This window comes from Sciurus vulgaris (genome assembly GCF_902686455.1).
Source record: "Sciurus vulgaris genome assembly, chromosome: 6".
Classification (NCBI taxonomy): domain Eukaryota; kingdom Metazoa; phylum Chordata; class Mammalia; order Rodentia; family Sciuridae; genus Sciurus; species Sciurus vulgaris.
Window position 1 is genome coordinate 98,911,609 of NC_136466.1, and position 22,263 is coordinate 98,933,871.

General features: G+C 36.2%; 1 protein-coding gene across 1 annotated transcript in view; it reads right to left on the reverse strand.

Moving 5' to 3' along the window:
- RASA1 (RAS p21 protein activator 1) overlaps positions 1-2,765 on the reverse strand; it is a 118,080-nt gene extending 115,315 nt beyond the window's left edge. Inside the window, exon 1 of the mRNA XM_079144406.1 lies at positions 1,618-2,765. Within this exon, the coding sequence (XP_079000532.1) occupies positions 1,618-2,132 (515 nt within the window). The 5' untranslated portion in view covers positions 2,133-2,765. The remainder of the gene's footprint in view (positions 1-1,617) is intronic.
- Between the last annotated feature and the right edge of the window lie 19,498 nt (positions 2,766-22,263).

Sequence of the window (22,263 nt, forward strand, 5' to 3'; positions counted from 1 at the left end):
TCCTAAATATATATGATAAAAGTCTCACCTAATGAACTTCTCACAAACACAACTTTTCTAAGTACTCAATAATGTTTATTAAAAAGCTAATGGGAACACTTTGTACTTTCCACTCAATTTTGCTGTAAACCGAAAACTGCTCTAAAAGTCTACTAAAAACAATTTAAGAACTACAATATGCTACGTATGCCCAAGTCAATTCAGTTATGAAATGACATAATTCTTCCCATATTAGAAGATGCATTTTGTTTATTATAACCACAGTACTAAGCATGTAATAAGCATTTAATAAATATTTGGATAATTTTCTTGAAAAGACTCTAAGGTGTGTAAAAATGGAATTTTGAACATTTCCAGAACATTACCAAGAAAGTTTGTAATACAGATACATGTTGGAATAAAATTAGACCAAAAAAAAAAAAAAAAAATGAACTCTATTAAATAACATGAAAGGAATACAATATTTCTATACCATGGTTGGCATAAATAAAATTACTTTTCCACCTTAATTAAGTAAAAAATGGATTAGTATTAAAGAATCTTTTCCTAATTCAATTTTTAAGTCCTTTCTAAATCCTCTAAAGAAGCTTATAAAAAAATTTTTTTTAATTGTCCATATGAACCAAATCGTTTTTTCCTAATATTAACTAAGGCTGTTTTCCTAATATTAATTAAAACTGATGAAGTTATCTATCAAGCAAGTGTTGCTTATTACCACATCACATCTCAATATTTTCTTCTCATCAAGGTCCACCTTTATAAATACATACCTAGTTTCATTTATGAATAGTACCAGTAAGGAAGAGATTCTAACTCATACAAAAGTGATCTGTCCACATATTCTGAAGTAAACTATCCAAATTAATTTTCAAGTGGAATACTGTATTGACTACCAACAACATGTGCTTAAGAGAAGCACTATGCATTAATGGTTTTCTTCAATCTTGTACTTACAAAGTCTCAATATGAAAGTATTCCACAAATACTAATAAACAAATTCTACGGAACAAGTAACAAACACTGTTGGAAGTGTGGGCCTTTAATAGCACCTGTAATTCACATAACAACTTTTTCTGATTTCTAGTGAGTGATCCAAAGACTTTTCTGAATCACTACGCTTTTAATAGACAGAAGTTGGAATTTGCAACTTAACAAAAAGAAAGCATTCTGACCCATGAGTTTTCCAAATTTTATTAATACAACACTCATCTAAATATCTGTACTGAAGTTTCTCACTAAACACTTAGCTTCGACAGGGAACACAGGTTAATATTGGCTGTGACTGCATTAACAGCTACAGGCTTGGTTGAATCCTGGGACACCACCTCATTTTGGAAGGGGCAAACCCATATCTGGTTCTCACTAGATACACATTTTTCCCATGCTTCCCATCTTAAAATTTTTACATCTTCCCATAGGAGCAATAAATACAGAAGACGCCAGGGAGTATGCCTGTAGGGAAGATGACTGATCAAATTAAATTCTGACCCATGAAACCTGAAGCTTCAAAACTTTTCTTAACAAATCACAGCTGAAAGAACACGGTAGGCTTTAGTCTATTCCCACTTCTTTCCTGGAGCCAGCTTCTCCAATCCATGAACAGAAATCATTACTTACTGGTTAGTTGGAGGAGCAGTCAGCGGTATGGCCACCTCTTCCTCCTCGTACTCTGGTCCATCCAAAGAGTCACCTTCGTCCACTGTGCCAAGGCCCGCGCCCAAACTGGGCAGCTGAGGCGGCGGCGGCAGAGGGGGAAATCCGCCGCCTGGCCCGAGGGTCTCAGAAGGCAATGAAATGGTCCCCCTGGTGAGAGCCATCTCTCCACTAGGTCCGGCGGCAGCGGCACCAGCCACGCCAGCAGCAGCGCCTCCCCCTGTCAGTCCAGCTCCCCCAAGTGCCCCCGCCGCAGACCCGGCACCTAGGAACCCTGACCCCAAAGCGGCTCCGCCACCCAGAGTCGCGGCCACTTCAGCCTCCACTAGCCCAGGATAGGGGGTGGCTGCCACCGGCGGGGCCGCGGGTATCTTCACCCGACACACCGCCGGACAGGCGCTGGAGCCTGCTGCCGCACCGCCTCCTGCTCCAGCAGTCACCGGGCCGCCTTCCTCACTGCCGGCCTCGGCCGCCATCATGTTGAAGCCCGCTCTACCCTGCCTACCCTGCCCGCCCGGGAGCCCCGGGGGCCAGTAGGCCCCGGCTCCGAGCCGCCCCACCCAGACGCGTCCCCCCTTCAGCTCCTAAGGCGGAGGAAACAACAACAAAAGGAGAGAGTCCGCCGCCGCGCCCCCTCTTCGGGCCACAGCCCAAGATCAGGAGCTGCCTGGGATACGGGAAGCGAAGTGGGCAAAAAACCCAATGCCTGCACAAACGCCACCCAAACCTCACCTTGCACACCCACACTCACGCCCACACATTCACAGAAGCGGAAAACTTCCTGGCTTCAGTAAAGAGGAAGGGAAGCCCAGGGAAAGCGGCTGAGGCGGCTGCCGCTCCTTCAGCCGCCGCCACCGCTTCTTTACCACCCCAGTTCCGGCCACCCCCACCGCAGCCACAGCCGGTGCCGCTGCTGGGTCTGGGGCCACTGCAGCCGCTTCATCCTCCACCGGCTGGAGCCGCGAGGGGTGGGGAGGAGAAGAGGAAGGGGGGCGGGGTAGTGGGGAAACTGAACTGCTCGCTACCTGGAGCTCTCAGTTAGTGAAACCCGAGAGAAAGGAAGGCGGGGCAAGGAGGACTAGCTGAGGGAAGGAAGGGCGGCGGAGGAGAGGAGGAGGAGGGAGGGCAGCTTCTACGCAGGCGCATTCCCGTCGCTGGGCCTAGGGGCCGGGCCTGGAAGGAGGAAAGGGAAGAGTGGGGAGGGAAGGAAGCGGCGGGGACGCGCTCGCGGTCCCCTTCGGGTTCCGAGCGCGTGGCGACGCAGCCGCTTCTCCAGTCCGGGTGGCCAGTGGCGCGCGCCTGCCTCACCGGGCTTTGTTAGGCGCGCTGAAGGATAGGGTACCTAAGAACGCGGCGGGAGTAATGGAGGAACCAGAATGCGGTGAAGAGGAAGGAAGGGAAAGGAGAATGCCCGAAGCTAGTTCCCACTTTCTCACTTGTAAAAAAAAACCGCCTCAGCCGGCGGCACAGAAACTAGGAGGGGCGGGAGTCTGCTGCAAAGGTCAGGGCAGTACTATTATGTTTTCTTCATTATTGTCTTTGCATTATACAAATCACCATATGACAGTTGCACACTAAAAAATAAACTGGATCCTGGGACTCAAGAAAGGAAACGAAGTGGATAAAGGAAGCCATATGAGAAAGAAGAGTGGAAATTTTGTGTAGAAATAGTAGCTGTGGAGTCACATTTCTGTCACTATATTTATGTGTATGTTTTCTTTGCTCGCTGTCAAACATACATGTATTTTCCTGTGCCATTACAAATCTGTCGGGTACTAAAGAAGAAGATGAAGACGAAAGTTACCGCAGAAAACAAATGAATCTACTTTTGTCCTGCTTTGTGCAGATAAGAGTACAGGACATGATCTATGATGAACAATGTCAATGGACAGAACACCTTTATGTCAAACCTCAAGAATGCCCCTGAGTGCTAGTTATATATAGTTACATAAAATGACATAATATTTGCATATGTGCACATCCTCTCATACACATTAAATCATCTCTAGATTACTTATTCTACCTAATACAATGTAAATGTCATGTGCAGGGTTATTACACTATATTGTTCAGGAAATTATGACATGGAAAAAAGTCTATCCATGTTCAATACAAATGCAATTATTTTTCCAAGTATTTTACATGCAAGATTGGTTCGATCCGGAAGATACAGAGGGCAGGTATTGTATATGCATTCATATAAGTGGAAAAAATCATTCCCATTGTTTAAAATTACAATACTGGTAATTTGCTCTTTGGGATTCATATACCATTCTTGTCTTTTAAATTCTCCCATGAGGCTTCCCAATTCAATACCATCGAATATTGATTTTTGAAGTCAATATTTTGTGTGCTAAAGATTATAAAACCAACAAAGGAGCATATTAGAGATAAGAAGGGACTAAAATAGAAACTCAAGAAAGGGGAAATCACTATAAAGGAAGGATGGCAAGGTACAGGAAAGATATTTCCTTTAAAGATTGCATATGCCTTATTTACCTTGTCAGTGACAACAAATGATAAAATAGAATTATATGCCTCTTACACAGTATATTAACTGAGAGAGCAAAATGGATTAGTCCCAAGACCTGGACTTCTTAGAGGATTCAGATCAGCAATAATAGCCCTGTAACTTATAAGAAAGGATGATTCTCAGGCCCCACCTCAGATCTTCTGAATTAGCAACTGTGCAGCAATCTAATTTTTAACCAGCCCTTCCAGTGATTGCACACTTAAATTTCAGAACCAACGTACTAAAGTATAATATGATAATCAGAATGGAGGTAAGCAATACCTTTAAAATGTTCTGAAAGAAAAAATAGATGTCATTCATTAAGTTGTGGATAAGAGATGTGAGTTCCTATGCTCTGTGCTATTTTAGAAAGGAGATTAGGAAATGAAAAATAACAATGAAGCAGTTTCACAATCCTTAAGATAAGTAACAGTACTACTCCCTGTGGACTTTCTGAGAACAGTTTTTCTTTTAAATGTAGACCCCCAGAGTCATAATATGATTAAAGTACCCACTGTGCCTGCTACCTAATGTATGAACCCCAAGTACAACTTCCCCAACAAATTTTCACATAGCTGGTGCTTAAAAACCTACAGTGTGTTAGCATCCCAGTCCAACTCTTCAACCCCCATCAGCCATAGAATGCAGGACATCGAACTGTGAGATTCTCACCATTCCCTGGCAATCACTCATCTCTAAATGGTCAAACCCCATCTACTTGAGAGTCCATCAGGATTACTACTGTAATCACATAGTTACCTCCTCCTGTTTTAAAAATCCTTCCTCCCACCCCCAGTACTAGGGATTGAACCCAGGGGTGTTTAACCTCTGAGCCACATCCGCAGCCCTTTATTTTTTTCTTTTAAGACAAGGTGTAAATTGCTTAGACTGACTTTGAACTTGCAATCCTCCTGCCTCAGCCTCCCAATTTGCTGGGATTATAGGCATGCACCACCATACCCGGTCTGTTTTCAAATTTCTTTTGCACTTAAAGTTCAGTATTTAATAAGTCTAACATTTATTATACACTATTATATTGTTCTCCAATTACTTTTTAAGTATACGTATCTACAGATCTTACTGCAAATATGACCTGTGATCTACCTGTCTCCCTAGCCCAGTTCTAGGCATACTTGACACACTGCTTTGAACAGATCTCCGTCCTTTTAAAATGTAGCATATCTAAAATAAAAGTCAATTACATTTATAGATAGTATTAAATAGGTAAGTATTGAAAAACAATAGTATGCAAAAAGAGAGAAAAATTCAAAATACCTTTTACCTTTAGTAAAATAGTCCATTATATCTGTGATTTTAGAAACATTACTTGAGATATTGAAATATAGTATTTAAGGAAGACTAATTTAAAATGCTGTGCAGAAACTTGTGCATGAAAAGAAACTGAAATTTTCAATTAAGAAAATAAAGTTTGCTTATTCTAATTTCATTGGTAACTCAAATAGGAATGTAATTTATTTCAAAAATATTTTTGCAGTTTTGATACCACAAGTATGTGGAAAGGTAATTCTGATTTAGTAAAAGAGCTAAATTTTAGATAACCCCAAGGGATTTATAGCAGATATATGAATAGTTTTCTGATGGGAGGATTGAGAAGTAATAAAAAGCTTACAGCTCAGTCTGAAGAATCTCAAATAATGTCTCTGCTCTAGTACATCCTGAGCTATCTATGTAAACAGGCTTCCAAGTTTATCTGAATAGTGTCAAATAGTGGATTTCCTAATTAAAAGATCTTTTAAGAAAATAATATTTAGGGGATACAGGTTAAAGGAAACATTTCTATGAAAAAGTAAATAGTTCTGTAGAGATTACAGTATATATATATAATAACTGAATGGTAAAAAATCATAAGCATCAGAGAAATTAAAAGAATAGTCTAATATCTGAGGTTATAAAATAAACTTCAAGGGAAATTAGTAGAGACCCTCTTGAAACATTTAAACTTATGGTTAGAGAAGCTTAGATTGTTTAGATCAAAATACCCCTTCTTTTGAAGGATTAAAGAGTTTAAACTATTATATAGTTTATAATAGTTATACAGTTTATCTTCTTATCTTATTTTTCTCCTTTTTACAGATTTTTCCTTATATATTATCAGAAAATTTTCCCCATTTAATATTTTAAGACTTTTCTGCATAACAGTTTCCTCTGACCAAGAACATTTATATTTTTTCCTTTCTGTGCCTTGGCTTCCATGATTGTATTCCATGGTAGAAACAAAAGAGAAAGGAAGTAAAATGGTTTTAGGCCAAGAGAAGTGGAGTCAGGGTGGGTGGGACTTTAGTTCATATTTTCCTTATTTTTACATTCCCATTCTTTGCATATGTGTCAGCAACATTTTAAACATCATCTGAAGCATCTTCCAAAATCCAAGTAACCTTTGACCTTTTCACCTCAGGAATCCAGCAGTCTCTAGTTCTACATTACATTCTTTGATCTACCTGAGAGTCTCCAAGTAACCTTTTCACCTAAAGATGATCAAATGCACAGTGCTTTTTAGTAGTCTAAAATAACTTCAAAATGAAAGAGTTAGTGGGGTCTTGAGTTGCTATAGATAAATAAGGTGTGAGCTTTAAGTGCTTCAAAAGTAATGTAAGTAACATAACTTTACTAAACTATAAATAGTTTTTGATTTCTAACTGTAATTATTTCTTGACTCACTGAAGACTTTTCAACTTCACTTGTTGAATCTTAACCCAACTTTTATTTTTCAAGTTTCTATCATTCTTTATTATTTAAAAAAAATGAAATATAGGGTTGGGGCTGGGGCTCAGTGGTAGAGCGCTTGCCTCCTCACACATGCAAGGCACTAGGTTTGATCCTCAGCACCACATAAAAAGAAATAAATAAAAATATTGTGTCCACCTCCAACTGAAAAAATAGTTTTAAAAAATGAAATATACTATGTAGTATAAAAGCATGTAGCAGTAGACTTCTCAATCTTAAAAATTGTTTTCAATAAAAATGGAGAGACTATTGAATTGCTTGAGTCTGCTAATTTTGTGAAGTGAGGTGGATTTTACTTTTGTTAACTACTGCTTCTTGGCGTTCTTTTCATAAAAGGAAAAGAATTGCAAGGCAGGTAGAGATGAAGAAAAGAAAAGAAAAATAATTTCAGGTAAAAAAGAAGTCTTTTGAATTGCATAATTTCAGCTTCATGAAATGTTTACCAGACGTTGTTTTCTCATGGACTTATTTTTTGTTATTGGTTTGCAGACCACGTAGTTTAGTTGAATTTCCCCAGAAGCAGATATTGAGACTAGTATCTGAGTGTTATCCTATATTTGAGTGGTCCCAGTAAATTTAACTAGGAGAAGGGAAGAAAACCAATATAGGGTATATTAATGAGCAGGTTACCAATATGAGCAACTGGGGCTCCATTACACTGGAAAGATAGCACAGAATTTACTTGACAGTTGTCACTCTTGAGGGACAAAGAAACTGTGGGTTTTATTCATATGTTCTCATTTGTCATTGGTTGAGGGCTCCTCCTAGAAGCCGCTTTTCTGCAACCCCTTCAGACTCCCTTGTATGCAGTTTGAGCATCTTGCTGGCTAGAAAAATCCCCAGGTGGAGAGTCACTGGTACTTGCAGTAAGGGACCATTGGCATGTACAGAACAGGTGAGTGCCAAGCAAGTATGCTCTTAACACTGACAGTGCCTACTGCACTTGGATTTGACAACCCCATGATGAAAAACTTCTTTCTATTAAATATAGGTACTTTCCTTTGGAATGTTGTTATACTTGAGCCATTTATATTTAATTTATCCTATTCTCTGACCTACTAAGACTATTTAGCACAAGTGCCTAAGGAGCTTATTCAATGTTAATCATGGTGTGACTGGCATGAGAGCTCCTGATTTCTTAGTAATATATTTTGTCTCAGAGTAGAACTAACCAGAAGGAATGGTTTCTAATTATTGGTTGATTCCAATACATACCATGTCTGTTCTTTTAATAATATGATTTTCATTTAGACAATAAAATAGAAGCAAAAGTAGTTATGTGCTGGACACAGAATAGCTCATTGACTGCAAAATGGTAAAATTTGAGAAAAACTATCATGAATATTATGATAGCACCTTCGAGAACTAAAGTAATAAAATATTTTCATTAAAAGTGATCTTAAAATCAAGCCTTATATTTGTAGATATTTTTAAAGGTTTCAGAGTACTTTCTTGTGTACTCTTTCACAACTTTGAAAAAATTTGGCAATATTATTATCCTCAGTTGACAGATTTGTAAGGCTTTTGAGTTCCAAAGGTGTGGTCAGTTCATCTCAAGACAGATGTCTATAAGGATTTCTGGAGAAGCAAGGCAGAACAAGAAAACTGTTCCACAATAAAATGTCCAGTATCATAGGGAACCGTAATAACTCTTATTGTTCAGAACCCAGAAGCAGCTCTTGGGAATTAGCAGGCATGCTCACAGCCACGTCTGAAGAATCATGACTGTGTTATTGTCTCCTTGGGTCACTATACCATTCTCATGACTGAAGTGCTCCATCACTGTTTGACTGTTCCTCCCAACATAGTCACTGCTTCTCCTCATTCTCCACCCCCAGTATCACCATCCCTCTCTCCATACTTCTCTACTTCTTGATTCCTATTTAGTAGTGGTTTTCACTACTTTTGTGTTTCTACTTATATTATACCAGGCCAGGGGTAAATGGTGAACCAAAATAAATGTGTCTTTGATCTCATGGAGCACAGAGTTTAGAAAGAGAGGTAAACAATTAACCAAGTAGCCACAGACATAAATGTAGTATTTGTGGGGGATTGGGGGTATAACTCAGTTGTAAAGTATTTGATTAACTTGCCTGAGGTTCTAGTTTCAATCCACAGCACCCCAAAATATAAAATAAAATAAAAGCTGCGTTTAATACTAAGATAAATTATATTAGGAAGAGAAATTGAACTAACTTGAATCATAATAGTCTTTATGTCCACTTAACAGAGTCTCTGTTTGAGTGTAAACAGAGTATTTTGGTATATTAATGTGGACACTGTAAATCAGCCCCAAACCTGGAATGCTGCAACAGATTGTCTTAGAATCCGCTTCTTTCACTACTTGCTCTGTAACCCTAGAAGAGTTACTTAACCTCTCTGAGTCTCCATTTTCACATCTGTTAAATGCACGGATAAAAATACTCTTTGCTAGGTTTGGTTCCCCAAGAAGCAGACCCTGAAACTAGAACTGGGATTTAAGTTATTTGGGAGGAAATACCAAGAAACCCAATTGCAGAGAGGAGAAGGTGAGACAGAGAAGGGAAGGAAGCCTACAAAATGTGCATTATCAAACAGGTAACCACCGGAGGTGTGTGGGAAGAGTGTCATTTCCATGGGGTTACTATAGAAGACTATGTAAAGCATGTCTCAGATTTTTATGGAGATTTAAAATAGAAAAATAGTGAAACAAGGGAGGAGTTCAAAAATTTGCATCTACAGTCATTGATAAAAGTCTTATTGGGACAATGAGCCTCACAGACCTAAAATATAGCATAATATTACACTACAATGTAAATTCAGTACATAATTGTATCATGAATGGTATAAATGACAGCAATGCTGGTTTAGAAAAGACAGCTTGTTTCCTGGATTGAAAGGGAAAAGCTTTTCTTTGAGTACTGTTAACTCTCATTATTAACTTCATTAATAATAGAGGAGAGATCAGATCTCTCAAACAAAGAGATAGGAAAGATGAATAAACAAAGTGAACATTTTTCAGTGGTAGAGAATAAGTCAGCTTTACTAGAGTAGAAAATTTGTATTCAGAAAGGAATATTAAGTTGTAAGTTAGAACAAGGTTATGGAAAATTTTTAAGGCCAATCAGAGGCTTTTGGTTTTTATCTTGAGGCAGATAGGCAGCTGCTGAAGATTATTGAATAAAGCAGACCACAATAGAAACAAAAATCTATGAATGAACATTGAGTCTTAGATCTTGAAAAGGACATTGGAGTTTGCCTAATGTAAGTCCTATGCAAATGCAAAAGACTTTTCTGGAAAACTTGTGACTTGGAGGAAAATTTGTACATTTTCAGTGAGTCAGTGTTAAGATGTGGCTGGCATAGCTATAAATGTTAGAAAGTTTAATCAGAAACATGGTTCCAATCATTTTCTCACATTGGTCCTAGTTCATGTTTCTAAATCTATGATGAGTATGGAGCCCTTAGAATACTTGAAGCTAACAAGTTCTCCAAGAAAAATTTCTTACGTGAAAATTCTGGTTTTTTTCATAAGATTTCAAAAAGCCAGATGTGGAGGCCTCACCATCTTGTTCCCAATCCTCTATACACATTCCCATTGTTGGTGTCATTTTGTCATATTTGCTACACAGCAGTAATAATCAATCTACTTAGACAAACTTTATGTACCTTGTTCTAAGTTTCTGTTAATGAAGTCTAAGGTTAGCAGATATCCTCATCGCAACATTTGGATGACTTCTAAACGCTGGCCCCTTCCTCCTGCAAATATTTTTCTAACTAAGTATACAAAATATCACACTCTCTTCCATTACTGGCCTCAGACTCCTTTGCCAGATGCTTTCCATCTTCTCATGTTCTGAATACCAGGAATTTCCTTGGCTTTTTCACTTTCTACTATTCTTCCCCAATGATTCTATCAAATCCATGAGTTTAAATACCATGTATATGCAGATGATTCCCAAATATCTCCAACTCTAGCCTCTTCTCTTAGCTCAAGCTGTCCCTTGGCACTCCACTTGAAAATCTTACATTCAAAAGAGAACTCTAAAATGCACCACACATAATAACACTATCTTCAGTATTCCTAGTGGCCAAAAACCTAGAGGACATCATTCCATCCCTCTCTTTCTCACATCTCACATTTAGTTCACCAGCATGTCCTATCAGCTCTGCCTTCAAAATATGTACTATGTCTTTCCATTTGGACTATTAGAACAAAATGCCATAAACTGGGTAGCTTATAAACACCAGAAATGTATTTCTCACAGTTCTAGAGACTGGAAAATCCAAGCTAAATGTATCTGCAGATTTGGAAGCTAGTGAGGGCATTTCTGGGTTCCTAGACAGCACTTTCTCACTGTATCCTTACATTTATAGGGACAAACTAGTTCTCTAAGGACTCTCTAAGGACTCTTCGAATGCTAATCCATTTTTGAGGGCTCCACCTTCATGACTCATCACCTCCCAAATGTCCCACTTACTAATACCATAACCTTAAGGGTTAGGATTTCAACCAATGAATATGAGAGGGACACAAGTGCTCAGACCACAGCACTGTATTTTATCACATTTCAATTTTGATTGCCACTACCCCAGTCTAAGCCACTGTCATCTTTTACCTGGACTACAATACAATCAATCTTTTAGCAATTTCTTGCCTCCACTTTTACTCCCACTGCCTATTCTACATACATTCACAAGAATGACCTTTTAAAATGTAAATCAAATCACTTCAAATCCCTTTTTAAAATTCCTCCATCACATATAATAAAATACAGATGTCTTCCAATGGTCTAAATGGCCTTGTGCGACACAGCTTCTACGTTCCTCTTAAACCTTATCTTCTGCCAGATACCTGTACTGCTCAACTATATTTCTGTCACACTGAGTTATCTTCTTTTTTCTTGAATATACCAGGAATCCTCATACCTCAGAGCTTTTAGGATTACTATACTGAGATATAGATTTAGGATAAAGAGAGAGATATACTGAGTCTTAAAGAAATCACCCACAAGCCACTGAGATGCAAAAAGTATAGTTGTAAAACTTGAACTCCAGTTACATGCCCTTGTAAAACAGTGAAATGTACAAACAAAGGAAAAACTGGTGTTTTTCCCACACCAAAGGGTTGCTCTCCCCTCTGGAGATAACCTGCATTCTCCCTTGAGTGTGCATTCCTTGCTTTACCCCAAAGGCATCTCTCTTTTGAGATTGCCTCCCTCCCCCTTCTCACTTGAACATGTATCTACTTTCCTAAATAAACCTTTGTCCATGCTTTTGACCGGTTCATGTTGAAATTCTTTTCCCTCATGTATGCCAAGAATCCAGTTGGTCGTAAGTTGAGTGCCCCCTTACCTCTGGGCACTCCTGGGACTCTTCTCTAGAGACATCTCCTGAAACAAATGCTCTACATAAAATACTTTAACCAGAGCTTTGACTGGCTTACCCCAAAACAAGATGAAGCAGCTGGGCATGGTGGCGCATGCCTGTAATCCCAGCAATTCTGGGGCCGAGGCAAGAGGATCACAGTTCAGGGCCAGCCCCAGCAACTTAGTGAGGTCCTAAGCAACTTAACTGAGCAAGACCCTGTCTCAAAATAAAAAATACAAAGGGCTGGGGATGTGGTTCTGTGGTAAAGCATCCCTGGGTTCAATCCCCAGTACTAAAAAAACAAAAAGATGATGTATGGACCAACATCAGGCAAACATAATATGAGCAGAGAATAAACTATTGTTATTTTAAGTAACAGAATTCCAGGATTGTTGTTTCTAAAACAAAGTTGACTGACTGATGTCTATAACAAATGGAATAAAATATACTTGAAAAAAAAAAAAAAAGTCATTTGGGATTAAATTCATGGACAGAAAAATGCTGCAGTTTTATGTAAGCCCCAATTCTGAATTATAAAATAACTTTGATTACCATTTGGAAATAACCAAAAATATCTTCCATACATAAGGTTATGAAGTTGGTAGCCACGAGGAAGAAGGCCCTCTTAAGAACTTTGACACTGCTGACACCCAAATATAGGACTTCAAAATTGTGAGAAATAAATTTTTGTAGTTTATAAGCCACCCAAACTATGGTAATTTGTTATATAGTAGCTAAGACTGACTAAGACAGCTTTAGAATCTGTATTATCTAGGTAACTGTTAACCAAGTCAAAATTCCTTGATTTATTTACAGAATCTAAGTAATAACTATAGCACAAATAATTAGGCTTTTGTTTGGGGACGGAGATTCTTTGCTCTTTTGAACTGAGGCATTAAAATTAATTTTACATTTGCAGTTTTGCCATTCCTCTATTTGCTTTTTTGGTAAGTTGTCGCTGTTATTATTAGTGGAACTTGAGGTGAAAATCCAGGGCCTTGTGCATACTAGTCAGGTATTCTACCACTGAGTTACATCCACAGTCTTGTTTATTAGTAAAGTCTAAAGCATTCAATGGAGGTTTATGAATTTGTGATTGGTTATTTCTTATGTTTTTTATGTCTTATAACAGATATTCATTATGTTTCTATACTTGTTATAGGTGCTTAAACTACTGGAAAAGCATTTTAAGGATTTTTAGTTTGAAAAAATCAAAGCAAATGTAGTAGATTGAAAAATATAATGACATTATTTTCCAAATCAACCAAGAATATATGACTTGTGCACATAGCCTGATTTGTTTAAAATATTCTTTCCTTAAATAAAATAATAGTCTTTTAAGACTTGGCATTAAACATATAGCATGAGATGCTATATGCTAAAATCTCTTAAATGCATGATTATATTGATGTTCTTATTGCCTGGCCTTCTGACTGAGGTCATGTACAATATGCTGCTTATATAATCTCTAATCTTAGATTACATGTCAGTTTAGTTTTTTGTTCTACTAAACCAACTGTCATAACATCACACATATTAATTTATCTAATTAAATAATTATTGAAAGATTGTGCAGTTATATGTATTATTTTCTTTCTACATTATAGCTATACAGTCTTCATAGTACATTATTCATCTGCTATGAATGAAAGTTCTGAAATTTATTTTAAAAATAAAACTCTGATTTATTTTCATGTAAAAATAATTTGCTGCCTCTGTAACAATTTTTTTTCATAGATGGGTCTCATTATGTTGCCCAGGCTCATTTTGGAAATCTTGGTCTTAAGGTGTTTCAGTCTCTGAATTGTCTGGGACTACAGGTGTGTGCCACTGCACCCAGTTCCTATCAATTATTTTTTTTTTAATTTTAAAATTGATTTATTTTCCTTTTTGGACAAGTTGATGTAATATTAACATTTTCTTTCATTTTATATACTAGGCAAACATATTTTCTGTAATTTAGGATTGTTTAAAACTAATCCATTGTTTCTTTCCTTTTTTTTTTTTTTTTTTTTTTGTTGTCCTGACGATAGAAGCAAGAACCTCATGCATACTAGGCACACTACCACGGATGTATATCACCAACCCTGTTCCCTGCTTTAACAGTAGTACTTATAATTGAAATGTTTCGAAAAATTCTGTATCCCATATTCTATAGTAGTGAATATTTTTATAAATATTTTGATCGATTGTTTTAATATCTTACAATTCATTTTTACTTATGTAATTAAAATGTAAGCAATGTACTGTCAAGGGTTAAGAATTCTGTAGGGAAAGGACACAGACTATGGCAGATCCCAAGTTGTTTATCCACAATCCTCTTCAAATCTTCTGTGTTGCTAAGTGAATTATTTCCAGTCACCCTTGCAACTAAACATGTGAGCTTGTTGGGTTCATTTATAGCTTCAAGATTTGTGTCATAATTAAAATGCTTTCTTCATTACAAGATTTTCTAGTAAGAAAATCTCCCAAGTTATATTCTGGTGTTCTTTGTGGCTTAAGTTTTTATGTTGTTTAAATATTGGATTCACCTGGAACCCTATTTTGGTATAAGGAGTGAGGTACTTATCTACCTTTTCTTTTCTTTTTCTTTTTTTATTTACTTTTAAAAAATTTGTTCTAATTAGTTACACATGATAATAGAATGTATTTATGCATTTTGATAAATCATACCTAAATGGAGTATAATTTCTCATCTTTCTGATTATACTTGTTGTAAGATCACGTCGGTCATGCAGTCATATATGATCATAAGGTAATAATGTCTGTTTCATTCTACTATCTTTCCTTCCCCCCATATACCCTCCCTTCCTTCACTCTCCTCTACCTAATCTAAAATAACTGTAGGGGCTGGGATTGTGGCTCAGTGGTAGAATGTTTGCCCAGCATGTGTGAGGCACTGGGTTTGATTCTCAGCACCACATATAAATAAATGAAAAAAATAAAAAGATCTATCAACATCTAAAAACATATTTAAATTTTTTTTTCAAAATATAAAGTAACCTAGTGCCACCACTCCTGTATTGTGAATTAGCATCCATATATCAGAGAAAACATTTGGTCTTTGGTTTTTTGGGGATGGGCTTATTTTGCTTAGCATGATATCTTCCAACTCCATCCATTTACTGGCAAATGCCATAATTTCATTCTTCTTTAAGGCTGAATAATAGTCCATTGTATATATATATATATATACCACATTTTCTTTATCCATTCATCTGTTGAAGGGCACCTAGATTGGTTCCATAGTTTAGCTATTGTGAGTTGAGCTGCTATAAACATTGATGTTGCTGCATCCCTATAGTGTGCTGATTTTAAGTCCTTTGGGTATAAACTGAGGAGTGGGATAGCTGGGTCAAATGGTGGTTCCATTCCAAGTTTTCTGAAGAATCTCCATACTGCTTTCTATAGTGGTTGCACCAATTTACATTTCCACTAGCAATGTATGAGTGTACCTTTTTACCCACATCCTCACCGACATTTATTGTTGCTTGTATTCTTGATATTGCCATTGTGATTGAAGTGAGATGAAATCTTAGAATAATTTTAATTTGCATTTCTCTAATTGCTAGAGATGTTGAACATTTTTTCATATATTTGTTGATCAATTGTACAGAATATAAGTCACAGAGACAAACCCACATACAGTTATCTCATACTAGACAAAAGCACCAAAAACATTCATTGGAGAAAGATAGACTATTCAACAAATGGTGCTGGGAAAAACAGAAGTCCATGTGTAACAAAATGAACCTCTATCTCTCACCATGCACAAAACTCAACTCAAAGTAGATAAAGACTTAGGCACTAGGACCGGAGACCTGGTGCCTAACAGAGGAAAAAGTAGGCCCAAATCTTAACCATGTCAGCTTAGGACCTGACTTCCTTAACAAGACCCCTAAAGTGAAAAAAGTAAAATCAAGAATCAATAAATGGGATGGATTCGAACTGAGGGGTTCTTCTCAGGAAAAGAAACAATCAATAATGTGAAGAGAAAGCTTATAGAGTAGGAGAAAATCTTTACAACATTCACCTCAGATAAAACATTAATCTCTAGCATATATAAAGAACTCAAAAAACCCTAACACCAAAAAAAAAAAAAAAAAAAAAAAACACCCAATCAACAAATGGGCTAAGACACTTCATAGAAGAAGAAATACAAATGATCAATAAATATATGAAAAAATGTTCAGCATCTTTTATTTTCTAAATATAACTTCCTCTCTTTTGAACTAATTATTGTTACTTTGCTGCTCTTCCACTACATGGCTATCCAACTTTCAAAAAAATTTTTGACTCTCAGCAGTAAAGTATTATTAAAGAGAAAATAACATTAGGACTTTCAAATTTTAATTATCTTTGGCATTCAGGGAACGTTTCTATTATATTTAAACATTTGGATAATGCAAGATGAAAAAAATCTACTTAAAATTCCCCTACATTCCTACACCCCATACAAACATCCACTTCACAGTGAAAATACCAAGGAAGAAAAACCTGCATGAATAAACATGAGACATGATGATATACCCAAAATTTTGTTGAAAAAAATTTTTGCATGTCATAGAGATTTCTGACACCATAAAATTTCAAAAGTTAAATAGAGGCCTTCTACTGTTTAAGAGTGGAATCACTTCCTGCTCTCTGTAGAGGAGATATGGTTCATGAATCTCCTTTTCCTCATAGTGAATCATGATTATCTTCACATGTAGAAATAAAATGCAACCACTTAAAGGTATCATCAGTTAGAGCCATGGGTTACAGGAAGATCCCCTTCAAAATAATATATATCCTTATCAAATATATTTGAGAATACATATATATATGTATACATGAGAATATATTATATATACACATACACATATGTATATACATAAAATAAAACTAAAAATCATTGATACTTGTTGAAGTTGGGTTAAAGTACATGGGAGTTTACCATCCTATTTCTCTTGCTTTTTTATGTTTGGTTAATAACGAAATGAAGAAAGCAGAGTAATATTTTAAATTTCTGTAAATCATTTGTACCTTACTTTGTATGAAGATCCTTAGAACAATGGGGTAGAAAGTTCCTAGCCAAGAGGTGGAGAGCATTCACCTCAGAAATATGAATTAAAATCAACCATTTAACCAACTGGATTTAAAAGCTATTTCCCAAACAACTTGGAAATAGCCTTTATCTAAATAGAAAAAGAAAGAAGAAAGAAAGAAAGAAAGAAAGAGAGAGAGAGAGAAAGAAAGGAAGGAAGGGAGGGAAGGAGAAAAGCAAAGAAGTAATAGAGAAGAAAAAGGAAGAGTCTAAAAGGAAGATAGTTTATATATATCATTCTAAAGCCGAGCATGGTGGGGTGTGCCTGTAATTTCAGCAGTTTAGGAAGTTGAGGCAGGATTATCTCAAATTCAAAGTTAGTCTCAGCAACTTAGCAAGACTCTAAGCAACTTTGCAAGACCCTGCCTATCTCAAAATTAAAAGTAAAAAGGGTTGAGGATGTGGCTCAGTGGGTAAGGGCCTCTGGGTTCAATCTCTAGTAACCAAAAAAAAAAAAAAAAAGGTTCTGAAGACATCAACATCAACAAAACATTTCTGAAAGCATGATTGCCTTTCCATTAGATGGAAGATGCATCATAACATTCTGTCAGTGTGGCTAACTAGTTATGAGTCAATATTACATCCCAGATTTTAGGACATTATGTCATAGTTCTATACCTATTTATTATTTCCTTAGAGAACAAAGACTCTCTGCGCTATAGTCTTGAGCTATTAAGGCAAATTTAGATTTTAAACTAAAAAGAGTATGGCATTTAGATTAGTAAGGACCAAAATAGATAAACAAATATCTGACTTCCATTTCAATCCTAAAATTCAAATATTCTTTGATTTAATGTGAGAGATAAGACTGAAAGAACTTTATGTTCATTAAAGATCATTTGTATTGAATTCTCACTCAAATTTTTCTATAGCTTCATTTTCATCAGAATTTGTTTCCACAGAGTGTTTGTTAAAAAAAAAATTAGAAAAAAGATTTTTGGTGTATGTGCTATGCTCTGTTGCCAACTAAATCCTTCCCGTGGGTGATTCAAGCCAAAAATTAATCACATTTGTTCTCATCCCCATCTTCCACCAATCAATTAATCAATCAATAAAAATGAATGGGGTAGAAGGGGTCAAAGAATACAAAAAAAGTTTTCAAGTAGTTTACAAATAAGAGCAACTGAATAAGAATGGCTTGCTTTACTTAATAAAAAGTTGGCAAAGAAAAAACAAGAACAAATAGGAGAAAAGAACATTTTGAAGGCAGGTTGGGGAATTGTGTTTTGCCATTGTTTATTTTGGTAGGTAGAGAGAATAAACTCTAGGGAAAATAATATTGTAACAAAAAGTTTTATGAAGTTTTGGAGGGTGTTTGGAATATGCATGATTTGCTCTTAGAATCCTATATATTTTTATTTTGGATGTGTTCCTAAATTGACATCAGTCTGATGTTGAAAATAAGGAGGCCCAGTTTTAAATCTATAAAATGAGTTTACTTTAGGTAACCTCAGGCTTCACCTTTCAATGTATTTATGATTATAGTGAATGAGAACATCTTTAGGGCCCCACACTGAGACAACCCCAGCATCAGTTCACACTTTTTGTCCCTTTTGCAGTTCTGGTGATCAAACTTGGGACATTGCATATGCTAGGAAAGCAGTCTACCACTGAGCTATCTACCCAGCCCCTCAGTTCACACTTTTATCTTTGTGTTTGTAGCTTCCTCTTTATATTTGACCTTTGGGGATTTCCTTTACTTTCTTGCAAGTTCAGCTGTATATTTAAAAGAAAATTTATTATGTTTTATCCAGTATTTTTTTCACTGAGTTTTGTTGCAGGTTTTCAGATGATTGCCATTTTGGCAGTAATGAAAGTCGGTGCTCCTCTAAGTGAAATGGGAGTTAATAGTGGACACTATAAGAGTAAGGTTTGAAAATAATATTCATGAAATTCTGAACACACTGCCTAAGCCATAATTAGTGCTCAGTACTGGTGGTTGTTATGGAGTGAGTGACTACAGTGTCAAAGGCCTGGTGCTCTGCAGAATTTAACACTGGGGAGAATGCACTCTGTTCATTACAAAAATGGGTTGAACAAAGGTTTTTTTATTTTTTCAGACTTTCTGTAGAACTTCTATCAAGACATCTTTTTCAAGAAATTGTAATTTTTGATGTTAGTGATTGTGAATTGTATTTTTTTTCTTTCATGATGCTTTGTTCACTTTTTGTGAGGAAGAAATTATATATAAAATGGTATAATTGTCTGAGAATGACTATTGTGTAAAGGGACTATGTACTAGACAGGAGATTAGGAAAGTTCATCCATACCTTTGTTAAAAATCACTGTTGAAGAAACTGAAACATAAAAGCAGCAGTTTTTTCCCCCCTAAAGGAGCTGGTAATCTGGTATAAATATTAGGTACATACATACTTGCAAAAAAAAAAAAAAAAAAAAAAAAACCTGGAATATCAGATAATATGTGCTTTTAAAAAATAAATATTATAAATAATAAGTACTATGGAAGGTTAGAAGAGGACAAGCACTTTGGGTTGAAATAGAAAAGACTTTATAGCTTATGTGAGATGATAATTATCCTTGATAGCTAGGTAGAAACGGAGAGGTGAAGAAGAAAACGGCCAGAGGAGGAAGCAAAGAGAGAGACAAAGAGACAGAGACATAGGCATAGAAGCAAGGAAGCAATAAAATGGGCTAGCCTAATTAAAGGTAACAATTTGTTAAAAGAAGAAGAAGGAGGAGAAGGAGGAAGAGGAGGAGGGGAGGAGGAGGAGGAGGAGGAGAGGAGGAGGAGAAAAGGAGGTAAAAGCAAATTGAGGAAGGTCCTGAATGTGTCAGGACTTGTATTTCAACCATTGAAGGACCAATTGAGGTTTAGACCAAGTGACATAAAGAGATTTTTTAATAGAACAATTGACACTGTAGATATTATGTGATCTATTTTTTCTTTTAATATACATTCATATCTTCCTTTTTATACGAGAACATAAGCTTCCCAAAGGCAGGTGCTTTGGTTGTCTTGTTCACTGCTGTATACTTAGCATTTAGACCAGTGCCTAACAAAGGCACCCCTGCATGAATGAATGCATGCATGCATGAATGAATGAATGAATGAATGAATGAATGAAGAATTCATCTGGCAGCAGTATGCAAAATTAAATAGGTGTGAGGGGAGTTAGAGGCAGGACAAAGTGTCCAGGTTTCTGACACAAAGCAGGCATGGTGAGAATGGATATAAAGAGAAACATTGTAAATCCATTGTACTGGACCAGAAGGCTCTAGAAGCAGGATTCATAACTTACAAGTTGAGGCAGTTCCAGAGTGTGACAAGATGCCTTAAGACAACAGCCTCTTTATAAACGTTTATTTAATGAAAGAGGGAAAGATATAACCAAGTGACTCCATTTGTTATGGGGATAAGGAAGGAAAGGACAAGAATGACTTTGAGGTTTCTATTATTAGGGACTGGGAGAATGATGATGCCATGAATAGAAATTTACAAATTAGGAAGTTGTTACAGGGTAGAAAATGTTACATTTTATTTTAGAAGGATTGAATACAATTTAAACTAAGCTCTATAAATATATATGTATATATATTTATATATGTAATAAATAGAATAATTGATACTCTAGATATTATGTGATCTATACATGTAATAAATATAATATCTATATATGTAAAAATGTGTAATATATATGCTTGTAGTTACTAAACAATTTCAATGACAGTTTAATGTTTCACAAGTATGTTTGTTCTTCATATCTCTTTGTAATTGATTTCTAGTTACCCTTGAAATTCTTGCATAGGTTATTTGTCTTATGATGAATTATTTATTTAGTATGAAAAGTTAGAATATTAGTAATCTAAATGGGTTTCTATTTTTCAATTGTATATTGTTCCACAGGTGTAAAATTTCATTTATGCAAGATGAATAAACCCTGGAGATCTGCTCTACAATGTGGCGCTTACAGTTAACAATATTGTATTGTTTACCTAAAAATTTGTCAGGAGGGTAGATCTCATATTAAGTATTCTAAGCACATTTTAAAAATTTGTGTATTATACTTTGGTATGCTAATGTTAAATTTGTATAATTTTATGTTTACTTTTTAAAATCTGTTTAATGTTTGACACTGAGCTATAATAGTTACACCTTTTTTTCTTAAATATATCTCTTATATTTCTAATATTTATGTCATAACAGTGGATTTTTAAATAATTAAATGTTTCTTATGTTGGGAATTTATATATGATTAATATGTACTGTGGTAAGCAGTATTCTATGACCCAAGATCCCCACTGCCTGTACACCCCCCTTACTGTGAGGGCAGAATCCTGAAAACGATGAATGGTTACTCCCTTTATGAGGTTATGTTGTATAAGATTACCCTTGAATCTACTTCAGGAAGCAACTCTTCCTGGCTTGAACAACTGGTAGGTTGTGGAGAAGGCCTCCTCTAGAAGCTGTGAATGATCCCCAACTGATAACCGGCAAGAAACTTGGGAACTCAGTCCTGCAGTGGCAAGTAAATTAATTCAGGCAACAACCAGGGAGTTTGGAAGAGGCTCTAAGAGCCTCCAATGTGAACATAGTTCTAGCTGACACCTTAATTTTAGGCCAGTGAGATCCAAAGGAATGGACGCAACTGCCTTGAATCAGGCCTGAGTCCATGAACACTGTGACATAATAATTTTATGCTATTTTCACACTGCTAAATTTGTGATCATTTATTATGCAGTAATAAGAAAACAGCACCTATAATTTTATTATTATCCATAATCCTTCTTTATTTGTATCATACCTTATTTTTGAATTTTTAGACAGTGATGGTTTCAATTTATAAATCTATTTTTACTTATCTAAATTTTAGGATCAATGGTCTCTGTCATAGTATTAGTAGTTAAATTGTTTGGGGATTATTATCAATTCATTTTTTTAGAACACCTTATTAGAAGA